At 41.7% G+C, this 12,258-nt stretch overlaps 1 protein-coding gene across 1 annotated transcript; it reads right to left on the bottom strand.

Annotated features, from left to right (window-relative positions):
- Positions 1 to 3,741: 3,741 nt before the first annotated feature.
- ENOSF1 (enolase superfamily member 1) lies at positions 3,742 to 11,030 on the bottom strand (the record flags this gene model as incomplete). Its single annotated transcript, XM_084281660.1, is given in 5 exon segments — positions 3,742 to 3,817; positions 4,209 to 4,329; positions 4,708 to 4,780; positions 4,782 to 4,817; positions 10,965 to 11,030. Coding segments are annotated over 5 exon segments (372 nt in total).
- Between the last annotated feature and the right edge of the window lie 1,228 nt (positions 11,031 to 12,258).

Genomic DNA, 12,258 nt, shown 5'->3' with positions numbered 1-12,258 from the left:
GGTATATGCTTTATTATTGAAAAATAAATGGGTGATAATAGGTCACTGTTATCTTCAGTACTGAGTTGTCATAACAGAACAGATTTCTAGGCATGGAAAGCAGTGCTGTTTTTTCCATCTGTTACAAAGCAGAGTAGAATTCTTAGCTTCTGTGAGTTGAAAGAGTTTGGATTATTCCTTCTGTGTAAACAATGCATATACTATGCAGATGTTACCCCAGCTTTCAGTTGTTTGTGAGATGGTTTTCTACACATCATTTCAGTTAACAGCGGCCATTTCAGTTACCATTCATCTACTATTTCTGAGTTGTACTTGCATAGATGATTAATTTAGTACTGAAAATAAGAGCTTTTATGTGTGATAGAGGATTTCTTCAAGTTTATAGAAGTCTTTAAAATGCATATGTTTAATAAAGCTTTTTTTTTAAAGAAAGTCTTTTGGAATGGATGATGCATATTTAATTTTAGTATGTTTGTAGTAGTAAGTAAGAGCTGGGAGACAAAGGTACATGCTGTTAGTCAATAAGAGTTGGAAAACAAAGGTGAATTCTAGTTTAGCAGTCTGCTACCTCTCTGCTACCATGGGCAACAGTTTCCTGTATCTCCTTACATAAAGAAATCAACTTTCACTGTAAAACTTGAGTCTTTCTGCCCTTATTCACTCCTATTCAATACATTAATACTAGTAGAAAAAATGTATTTTAATTTCCAACCAGTAGGATTTACTAAGCTTAAATTATTGCTTTCTTTCTCTGGCATGTAGCCCAACACACAGAATGGGGAAAAGAGGATGTCATTGCCTTTTGTAAGTGCACCAAATGTAAATAAGCCACTGCTTATTAGACAGGTTCTCCTCAGCATCTATGGTAGTCCATCTTTCTTGAACAGAGATGATCAGACTGTACATACTATTTCATCTGAGATCATACCAGAAACCTGCTTAATACATGGAAGGATCAAACCTTACCTTTTTCTGATCCATTAAATGGATGCTCAGTAGCTAGCCTGTAGTTAAACACACTTGGGGGCTTAACTGTCTTTCAAATTTCTGAACTCACAGACGGTAGCAGTATTCTTGTTACTAGTCCTGAAAGCCATGTCACATGCTCTTTCCTGTAAATTTCATCCCAGCTCTAGCAGTTTTAAAGTTTGGCTCTTTGGTGCCATCTATATTAATCATACCTTGCAGCTTTAGGTCGTCAGCAGCTTCTTACAATGACCATACTTTCGTAAGTTAACGATTCTTGAGTGTATTTACAGTTCTCTAAAGTACAAGAAAAAAGTTTAGGTTGTGCATTCACTTAAGAGTTCTGCCTACACTTAGCAAGTTAAGTTCCTTTTGCTGGAAGCCACTTTATGTAACACCTCAGTGAAGGTGGAATGTGCAGGGTGTTTTAGCAAGTGTAGCTAGAGAGAATGTGAAGCAAAATGTTGGCCTCAAGGCTTGAGTAGAGGGAATTAGCACACGGTGAAGTTGACCAGTACAGACACACCCAGACATGAAAAGAAAGAATGTAGAATGGGAATCACTGCCTGCCTTTCATAAACTGAAGACGAGTTATTCAAACCATAAAAAAATAAAAATAAAAAATCTTCTTAAGTATGAAGCACGACAAATGGTCTATCTTCCCATGGGTATGAAGACTTATACAGAATGCTTAAACGTGGTAACAGACCAGTACATAGCTCTGGAAGAGCCACTTCTTTTCACTAGGAATTAACCAAAATATCACTGTTCTCCTTTATTAGCATGATTTAGTACTTATAGCAGTTGTTGAGCTGAAGCACAGGCCTTAAAATCCAAGCTAGTTTACACTGCTCAAGAGATCAGAAAGATACAAAAAAGTAGAAGTGGTTTATTATACAGCAGGCTTTAATGTGATTTAAATTAATAAGCATGAGACTAGCATATTTTCAGGCAAAGGAAATTAATATTCAAAAAATATGAATATGTAGACTTAAACACGAGGTACTCAAAGAATTTAGAGAATGTGAAGACTGTTCACCACTGGCAAAGAGGGCTGGTATGACTGAAGACTATATTCAGAGCAGTATGTTAGACAAAACAGGACATTGCTAGACCTTTTGGGAAGACCTTTTGGGAAGACCTTTCATAGAAAGGAACCCATAGGCCTTTTGAGAGAAGGGGGTGTTCCTGGACTTTCTGATGAATAAGCTGTCCCCAGCAGTTTCCTATCCTTCACACTTTCCAACTGATGACTTAAAGAGCCCTACAGGTGGCATTAGATGTCAGCTCATTACTAGCTCTGCATAGCTGTAGCATTTCTGAGTCCTTGCCATTTGCCCTGCTGAATGCTACACTCATTCTGCCTCCCAGTTTGGTCTTGAAGTTTCCTTGTCCAGTCTTTCATCGTTCCTTCTCTAAATGCATCCTTTCATCATTTCTTTCCCCACTTTCCAAGGGTAATACAATCAACTTGGAGACAGCAAAGAAATTTTGTACTGCTTTGCTCAGATAGTAGAATCACAGGATGGTTTGGGTTGGAAGGGACCTCAAAGATCCCCCAGTTCCAGCCCCCTGCCATGGGCAGGGACACCTCCCACCAGACCAGGCTGCCCAAAGCCCCATCCAGCCTGGCCTTGAGCACCTCCAGGGGTGGGGCAGCCACAGCTTCTCTGGGCAGCCTGTGCCAGTGCCTCACCAACCTCTGAGTAAAGAACTTCCTAATGTCTAACCTGAGCCTCCGCTCTTCTAGTTTAAAGCCATTCCTCCTTGTCTTATCACTACACTCCCTGACAGAGGCTCTCTCCAGCTCTCCTCTAGGCCCTCTTTAGGTACTGGAAAGTTGCTGTAGGGTCTCCCTGAAGCCTTCTCTTCTCTGAGCTGATCAACTCCGACCCCCTCAGCCTGTCTTCACAGGAGAGGTGCTCCAACCCTCTGATCATCCTTGTGGTCCTCTTGGCTCACTCCAACAGGCCCATGCCCTTATGTTGGGGGTCCCAGAGCTGAGCACAGTGCTCCAGGTGGGGTCTCATGAGAACAGAGCAGAAGGGAAGAATCACCTCCCTTGACCTGCCGGCCACACTTTTGATGGAGCCTGGGATATGGTCGGCTTTCTAGGCTGAAATTATAATTATTAATAATAATTATACATACATACACAGATATAGTACAATTATATAATAAAATATGATATGATATAATATAATGTAATTAATATTCATCAAGGCCGCTCTCAGTCCCTTCTCCACCCTGCCTGTATTTGTGCTTGGGTTTGCCCCAGCCCAGGTGCAGGACCTTGCACTTGGCCTTGTTGAACCTCACGGGGTTCACACAAGCCCACCTCTCCAGCCTGCCCAGCTCCCTCTGTATGGCATCCCTGCCCTCCAGCCTGCTAACTGCACACACAGCTTGGTGTAACTGGCAAACTTGCTGAAGGTGCCCTCAATTTTCACTGTCCATGTAACCAACAAAGATGTTAAACAGCACCGGTCCCAACACTGCCCCCTGAGGAGCACCACTCGTTACTGATCTCCACCTGGACATTGAACCATTGACCACAACTCTCTGATTGCGACCATCTAGCCAATTCATGACCCACTGAGTCATCCATCCATCAAATGCATGTTGCTCCAATTTGGAGACAAGGATATCACTGGGGACAGTGTCAAATGCTTTGCACAAGTCCAGGTAGGTGATGTCAGCTGCTCTTCCCCTATCCACCATTGCTGTATCCCCACCGTAGAAGGCCAGCACGTTTGTCAGGCACACTAACTCCTTCTATGTTAGCTGAGCTTCTGTAACCCACGTTATTCCTTTTGTCTTATATGTTACAAAATTGGTCTTGCAGCAGTACCTGTAAGAGTATTAGTTACCTGGTTATGGGAGATAAGGGGTCATAAAAGAAGGAATTGTCTCTGAATTTTGAGACTTACACCTCATCAATCATCAAAATCCATAGTCTATTCATTTGTCTGCCTTGGTGAGTTTGCTACCTTATTGTCTGGGATCCGTGAAGTGTCTTGAAGATTGAATATGGCCCAGGTCTTGAGTACCTTTTATTAAAAATAAACTTTTCACTTTCATCTGCTTGAAATTTAATCACACTTCTAACTTCTCTTTGTAGCCCACAAGGGTTACAAGGCTAATGCAAGTTGGGAGCACCAAGTAGGAACATCTTTTTAAGAAGAAAAAAAAAAAAAGGAACCCCATGGTAAATTGTTACAGGAGTGTTTTGTATAACTAACATGCTTTCAACACTTCCTGATGCTGAAATATCATCAAATATTATCAAGTGCTGGACCAATTCACAGAGGCCAACACTCTCAGCATGAGAGCAAACAGGCACTGAAAACAAAACAGCAATGCCTGTGTTTAATTAAGCACATGAGAGGAATGTTCTAAATAATAGAGTAAATGATAGAAGACTAAACGATAAAGATCAACAGTGTTTCTACTCCTTCATGATTTTTTAAAACGACTTCTGACAAACTGTCCTAGCAATTTCTGCCCCACATTACCCACAGTGACCAATACTGGGGATCAAAAGGGATCAAAGGTCTCGGGGCAGCCCTATAGCACAACATGAAACAAAGAAAATTACAGAACTGCATACAAGCTTATGCTTAGAAATCATGGACATGACAGCTGAAGAAACCAATCAGACTAGTTTGGAGGGGAGTGAGAAAAAGATTTTCTCATTCTTGATGCATTTTGCAGAGCCTTATTCTGGAGCTCTTTGTCCATCAGTGACAGACAAGGTTTCATTCACCCTTCCCTGCCTGCAGCTGTCACTTTGGCAATAACTCAAGGCACTAGCTTTGTAGGAGCTGTTTAAATATCACTTTGTTGTGGCACTGCAAGGGAAAAATAACAGGACCTGAAGTCTCCCAAATTAACATATTACAAGAGCTGCTACAAGAGCTGCTGGCAACTGATATCAAAACATTTGTACAGTGTCCCTTCTGTGTGGTTCAATAAATGCAAATTATTTTCATTACTCCATTTAAATGAAAGGTCGCATGAGTATTTGGATGAAACAATGTTCAAGGATGTTACCAATATTAAAAGAATCGGATTACACTAGTGAGTTACTGTAAGGGCTATACCTGACCCAGGTCTGGATGAACTCAGTTACACAGAAGAAAAAAAAAGTCAGTGTGTTTGAGGGCAAGGCCTCATTGGAGTGTATTTAGAAATTCCTGTCCCTTACCTGGATGTTGAACCACACAAGGGAAAGGCAAAGTGAAAATGGCTCTTCCATTGCAGGACAAGGACAGCGGCTTTCACCTAAGCAAATAAGGCTGTCTTTGTAGTGAAGCCTTTAGGTAATGCTCACACAGACTGATCTGGCAGCTCTGCCAGATAATTGCCTCCCTGACTGCCTCAAGATCATTTCAGGATTTAGGCTCCTTTGGGAGCCCACTCAACCTCCTCTGGTCGCCTAACCTCCGTGTCCACAAGCAGGGACTGCAGATGCCCTGGGGGCTGGACTGTCTTAGCCATACTTCAGCACACTCAGTACTGAGCAGCTTTGGGATCTGCTAGCCTTTGTGAACAAGCAGCTATTCCCATTTTGAGACAGCATAAATGAATACAACAGCGATTTTGCTACAGGAAATCGTTCTTTCTCCCAGAGACCTGTTCAGATGAGAGATGGCCTGATAGAAAAGATGCACTTGGATAAGAGTCAGGGTTCAATTTCTAGCTGTGTTACAAATTTCCTGCCCGGAGCTTGGCTAAGTTGTTCAGTCAGTTCAGGCCTCACATTAATTTAACGGGTCTGTAGTATGGATAATGGTATTCCCTCTATTCGCAGGAGAATTGTGTGGATAAATACATTAAACACTTAATGTGGTTCTCAGATGTTATGGTGAAAAGAAGAAAAAGATTACACAAACTAACAAGTGAAGCCAATATTCAGGACTTGCCTTTACTTTGTAAAGCAGAGCTATACTGATGGGTGATACAAACACTTCCTAATAGATGTTCACCCCCTTCTGCAAATTAAGTGCCTTATCTACTGATAGAGAACAGCTGACAGCAAGAAGTACAATGAAATGTGTTGATAGCAGGGCTTGGCATGAGAAACTGGCAGCAGAGGAACTATGCTAATGCAATCATGTTGTTTCCAGTTGCTGCAGATGAACGAGAATTTGTTAATTCGCGTTGCTTGGCTCTGTCGATTTAGTGTCAAGAGCTGGCAAGAAGATGGATGCAGTAAGAAAACATTTACTTCAGGCTGGAGACTGCTATTCTGAAAGGTTGGTCTGTTGGCACCTGGCTGCTTATGGTATATTTTGATACGGTTATGATATAAATTAGTTCTGGTCTTTGGACTCATTAAAATATTTAATGTGAAAAGTGTTTAGGTGTAACCGATGGCGATGACTTAATACTGATGCTGACAAGGAGTTTCCTTGGGGGAAAGGAAAGGTTACGTGCAGCCTTATAACACAGCTGCATATATAACATCCAGGAGCACTGCAGGGAGCAGCCAGCCCTCACTGCACCCTGACAGGGGCACAGCATGGCATCTTCCTTCTGGCTCCTCTTCTCCAGAGGTTACTGCCTGCACAGCAGAGCTGGCCTCAGGGGAAATGTGTTTCTTCTCCACCACTCCATCCCACCAAGATGCACAGCACCATGGCGAAGGCACAGGCACAGCCAAGTGTGTCTGTCCAAGCACGGCACTGCCTATGTGCCAGCCTCACCTTAGCAAAGCCTAGTGGAGAAGCCAAATTTCCCCTGGGGCGATGTGGAGATCAGACTATGAAATCTCATTGCTGCATCTGCTGTGAGCAGTAAGCATGGGATGAGCATAATGCTGGCCAGGTTACATTTCTGTGGGGTCTTCAAGAGACCTGATTCTCAAGCAAATGGTGTACAGGCACCCTGACAGGCTTAAGAGGATGAAGTACTACTTGGTAACAGAATAACCTTCTGTGGGTTTGGTCTCTGCAGTTGAGCTAATGCAGCACAAATAGATTAGACACAACAACAGGAGCCAGGAACCTTGTAATTCCTACAACCGCTTGCTCATACAGCCACAGGAAGGAGTGCTGTGCTGAGCACAACCTGAGCACCACAGCCACAGAGGAAAAATCAGATCTGCTAGTAACCCTTGGGTTACTGGGGGATATCAGCAGCCCTGCAGCTCTGTCCAGACCACGTTGTCCAGGCCATGTAGTTCTGCAGGGATGCTCCTGGGAGCCTCTAGTCATGGATGTGGCAGCACTTTGCTCCATGCTGAGCAGCACAGACTTCTCCTTGTGTCTTGCTTCTCTACCTCTGGTGTGGGCACTGACGATCACAGCTGCATGCTTTCATGTTTCTCACAGCTGAGGGGATATAATGTTAGCAGCTACTCTCTTAATTAAAAAAAAATCTTGTATTTCCAGGTTGTTCACAGAAATTAGGTGTGAGAAGAAAGGAACCAGGGAGAGCAGGTGAAGGAGGCAGCCTTGGTAGGCAGTGGCTGTAATAGATATTGGGTAATTTTCAGCTGTAGTATTTAATTATAGTGAGAAATGCAAAGGAGTTTTGGCACTAGCTCCAAAGGCTAGGTGTTTGTTGCATTAATTAAATAGTAATTAGGAAAAAGCCCACAACGCATACACATACATTTACCCTGTTGGTTGTCACACTAATTCCTAGCAGTGCTAAGGCCTGCAAGGAAATCACAAACATTCAAGACTTGCTTCTGGTTTTTAATTCCCAACAGAGTTACCCAGTAGCATAAAGGATGGAATAACAGTTGATTCAGCATACTCATTTTATAGAAAATGTTACACACTTTATAAAACATTTTATTGATTTTTTTTTCTGCCTTCTCTGCTCCGCAAACAACATAAAGAATTATATATCAGTGTGTGCGGAGCAGTAAAGAAATGCATGTTCTGTACGTCTGGGGTTTTAATGGTGCTGCCAAGTGCAGCATGTGGAGAGCACAAATGCTGAACCAAATTTCCAGTTTCATTGGAAGCCACACATTTTTAAAAAAGTCCATTCACATTTCCTACTAAAAGTTGGCTGCCTTCCTCATGCAGACATTACAGTCGTTTTACATATTTTATTTTTTTTTAGGAACAAGCTATTCCTTTAAACTTAAGGGAATACAGGTGCAGAATGTGTGTCAGGGTCCTGTAGCAAATATATTTAATGACACCCTGAATAACAAGTTCAACCTGAACTCTGAGTATGTCAAGGAGCAGTATCAACATTACAATACAACTTTCTAGACTGAACTCACTGTGTCATTTTTTAAACAAATAATAATAGAAAAGCCCTCCAAAGAATATCATCTGGAGGAGTTGACTTCATGAAGGTTTAAATTCATCCAGTTTAGTGACCCACTCTATTGCTTTTATTTCCCCTTGTTGGTTTGCATCTGGCATCTGGGGATAAGGAAAATAAGAATCAAATATGCTGCAGGATCCTATTGACTTTTTCTGTCAAACTCTAATAAAAAGAGCTGAAACACTGATATGAAATGATGGGAATTCAGGAAATAGAAAGGAAATTAAAAGCTGGAATTCACATTCTGCCTGTATTGTGTGCTTTTGGCCACATTTACTCCAGGAGCTCGCAATGACTATAGCAATATCCAAACTAGGTTTGAGCCAGGCAGATCAGGAGCTGCAGGAAGGAGAGCAGAGTCTTCTGTGGGAATGAGTACATCTTGGCAGCATGTGTTGGATCAAAGCACCCTAAAGCACGGACATGGCTGCCTAAAGTTTTCAGTGGAAAAGATTTTTTTTTTTGACAAAAAACATAGTTTAAATAAGATGGCTTCCCAACCAGCACATCTCTCTCACACAAGGGAGAATTTTCCTGCCTTCAAAGAGTGAAACACCTGAAAAGGACACTACATGTCCTCTACAAGCTCTTCAGGTCCTTGTCATGCTGCATTCAGAGTTCCTGATTGGGGATTTTATGATATATGGCACCATGAAAGCCCCGTGCTGCACTGCAGCACCCACAGTAAGTAGGGAACAAATGGGGCAGAGATTCCAGCCCATAGCAGTCCAACAGAGCAACATGTCTGAATCAAGTGCGTGACTTCCATCTAATTATTCCTTAACAACCTTTCCTCTGGAAGACTCCCTGAATATAAAAGACATGCTAAATCTTCTAGAAGGCAATCCTCTACATGGGTTTCCTCCACAAACCTGAGTGAAAATTCTGGCACATAAAATGCTTAGTCATACATCCACCTCAATCATGTCAAATACTGCTCTTTTTTTGGTATTATATCACCATTCATTGCCATTATTAGTCAGGATCTGAAAAATGAAAAATAATCTTTATCAAGAAATGTATATAAAGGGAGATATTTCATCTAAGGGTTTTGATGTAGCATAGTAACAAAAGGTGATATTCCCCATTATCTTGGCAGGGCCAGTCATTTGTCATATAAATCTGCATCTATGAATATTGCACTGCAGATCTGCACCCACCTTTATTTTGAAGCCAGATGCACATTTGGAACAAGATAGAGATCGCTTCTGAATGATTAATGCAGCTGTAAACTGGGATCCATAAACTAGAATTCACAATTGCAGCATCACCATCTTAATGAAAGAACTTTCTTATTACTTCTCTTATGAGTAAGCTTCAACCTACTCTGAAAACAACAGCAATGTTTGTTGTTTTATTTTTTTTTCTTTCATCAATCAATGGAAATGTGGTTATTGTCATTTGCAATCATCTCTCGGTTTTGCCATACCATTACTGCTTTTCTGCAATGCAGTATTATGCAGCAGTGAAATTGGGGAGGTGTCAGAGATATACAGAAGCAGACATCACCGCCCGTATCACAGACTTGAAAGAGTTAGATGAGATCTAGTCTATCTTTCTATTCAAAGCATAAAACACAGAAGATTACTACTCAGTACAAGTGTTTACTGCACCTTGTCCAGCCCCCTCTGGAGGCCTCTGTGTATAGATGCAAGTAAAGTTATATCAATTGCACACATTCAAATAACTCTAGAATAATATTCATTTACACATCTTTATAAAAAGACAAAAACTTTTTTTACTTCTTCCTATGAGGTAGCAGAAAGCCAGCAGAAAGTCAGATCAGACATATGAATAATATCCAGTTACAATACAGGAACCAAACTCAACTCAGTCAAGTATAATATATGACAAATTTTTCTAATCCAGGTAGGAATATCCCAGGACCAAGCACTGCTGTTTCTAGATATACCAAGAGGTGCATTTCCCAGAAGACAAATCCCAATTATATCAACTAAATGTGACACAAATAAACTGTCAAAGCTTTCACAACATTTTACTGAAAGCCAAGTCCCTTGTGCACGCCACCCTCTCAGGCAGGAAAGATGCTGCTCCCCAAAGGAAGATAGGGACCTTTCCCTGTTCACAGTTTCAAAGTATCCCCCAGAGCCAAGGCAACCAGAGGTGGTAGAAGAAACCAGCAATTATCAGACTTCAGAGGGTCATGTAATCAGCCAGGAAGACATCCCCACTTCTCAAACATGAATTTACTGCAGGTTAACAGCACTGTGCTTCTAATCATAGTCATTCTAGAACAGACTCAATGTGTTTTCATTAATTTGTAACCATCAGACTTTTGATGCATACACATCACGTTCCCAGTATCTCTATGTGCTTTAGCTCCTGGTTTAACTCAACACGGCTGCACCAAAGTAAACTCTCTTGCACACAGCATACCAACATGAAGAGACTTCCATTTCAACCTTAATACCTCGTTCTCAATACGCAAATTCTTTGGGTATAACCCAAGGAATAGAGAGGACTGTAACACACTGTCTTACTGGGAGAATTAGTTAAATGGCATTGGGCCTGGTTTTTACCTCCCATAATGTTTCTGCAAGGTTTCTTTTTAACTCAGTCCAGCAAAACTTCTAAGTGTTTAGGAGCAAGTAGTGAGAACTGATTGTCGTCTGCTAGCATTTCCCCATTCCATACACCATTTTAGGTCCTCCTATTGCAAGAGTGAACATTCAAACCTGTTTTACCTGCTGGCCAGAGTAGTGCAGCCAGGCACAGGATGTTGTATAAGCAGGATATCCATGCTTCAACATTTGCTATTCTGGAGCAGACAGTGACTGCCTCAAGCCAGGTGGTGTTTTAGTCAATAGAGGATTATTTTGTTAAATGGCCCATCAAAGACTGTTCTTTGGGGAAACTGAAGGAGTGGAGGTGTTTTGACCTCTTTTTTTTTTTTTTTTTTTCTTAAAAGTAATAATTCTGACTCAATAGATCAATTTTTGAAGAACACCCTCTATCTTTTCTCTAGCTATTTCATTGCAAGAGAACTGCAAATCAGAAAAATCCTTGGAAGGAGCAGAGAACAGCATGATCTCCTTGCTAACCCAACACAAACAGCTGTATGCAGCACAAACCAAATGGCTGACTTTGTGCTTCTGAGACACAAGAGAAGATGCTGGCAAACAACATCCTTCATCTCACACAGTCCCCTTCCCATTCTCCACGAGATGCAGAGCAATGGTTTTTATCCAGTGCAGATCTGCTTTGGCTCATCCCTTTCCTTTTTCCCAAGCAGGCTGTGTTGGAGTGTTTCTGCTGGGGAGCAAGCATGTATTTCAAATTACACCAAAAGATTTCTCCTCACCCTCTGGATTTCATCATTATAATTGCCCCTCCAGCCTAAGCTGCACAGACTGGTGGGATATTCCTGAGATACTCCCCCCAAAACTGGTGAAACAACTCAAGGATTAGGAAGAAGGAGGGTGCCAAGGTCTATCTTTGAAGGAAAGATGACTTACTATGAACTTTGTTAGCACATCAGCAAGATATCTGAAATCTATGCAGCACAGCAATTGTTTGGCATCTTGATTTAAGGATGGCATACAAAATAAAAAGCATAGCATAATAAGACAGTTTGATGAAAACAGGTGAAGTAATGCTAGCCACTTGAGGCATGGCTATCAATCTCTTCCCTTTTCCCCGTAAGCCAGCAGGGAACTCAGAGGCAGCAGCAGCTCTTCCAACCCAGCCCATCAGCTTGCGTTGCACTTCCAGACATGTAACTCTGTGGCTGTGAGTAGTTGATATAAACCCCGTCCTTTTAAAGTCTGTTCAAGCAGGAATGAAAAATTAAATGGGAAAGTCAAGTCAAACATCTCAGCTGTCATATTTACTCTGAGAAGCACCCTTGTTGTCACACCTCCTGCTCCCAGGGAAAAGCAGGCTCCTTTAGAACAGGAAAGTTAATCTTGGAAGTGAACAGAATTCCCCCAAAATGATCACTTTAGCAAACAGATCAACACACGAGGCCCAAGTATTTGC

The sequence above is a fragment of the Netta rufina genome (assembly GCF_964035555.1).
Source record: "Netta rufina genome assembly, chromosome: 2".
In the NCBI taxonomy this organism is placed as follows: Eukaryota; Metazoa; Chordata; class Aves; order Anseriformes; family Anatidae; genus Netta; species Netta rufina.
This window is presented reverse-complemented; position numbering and strand designations above follow the sequence as displayed.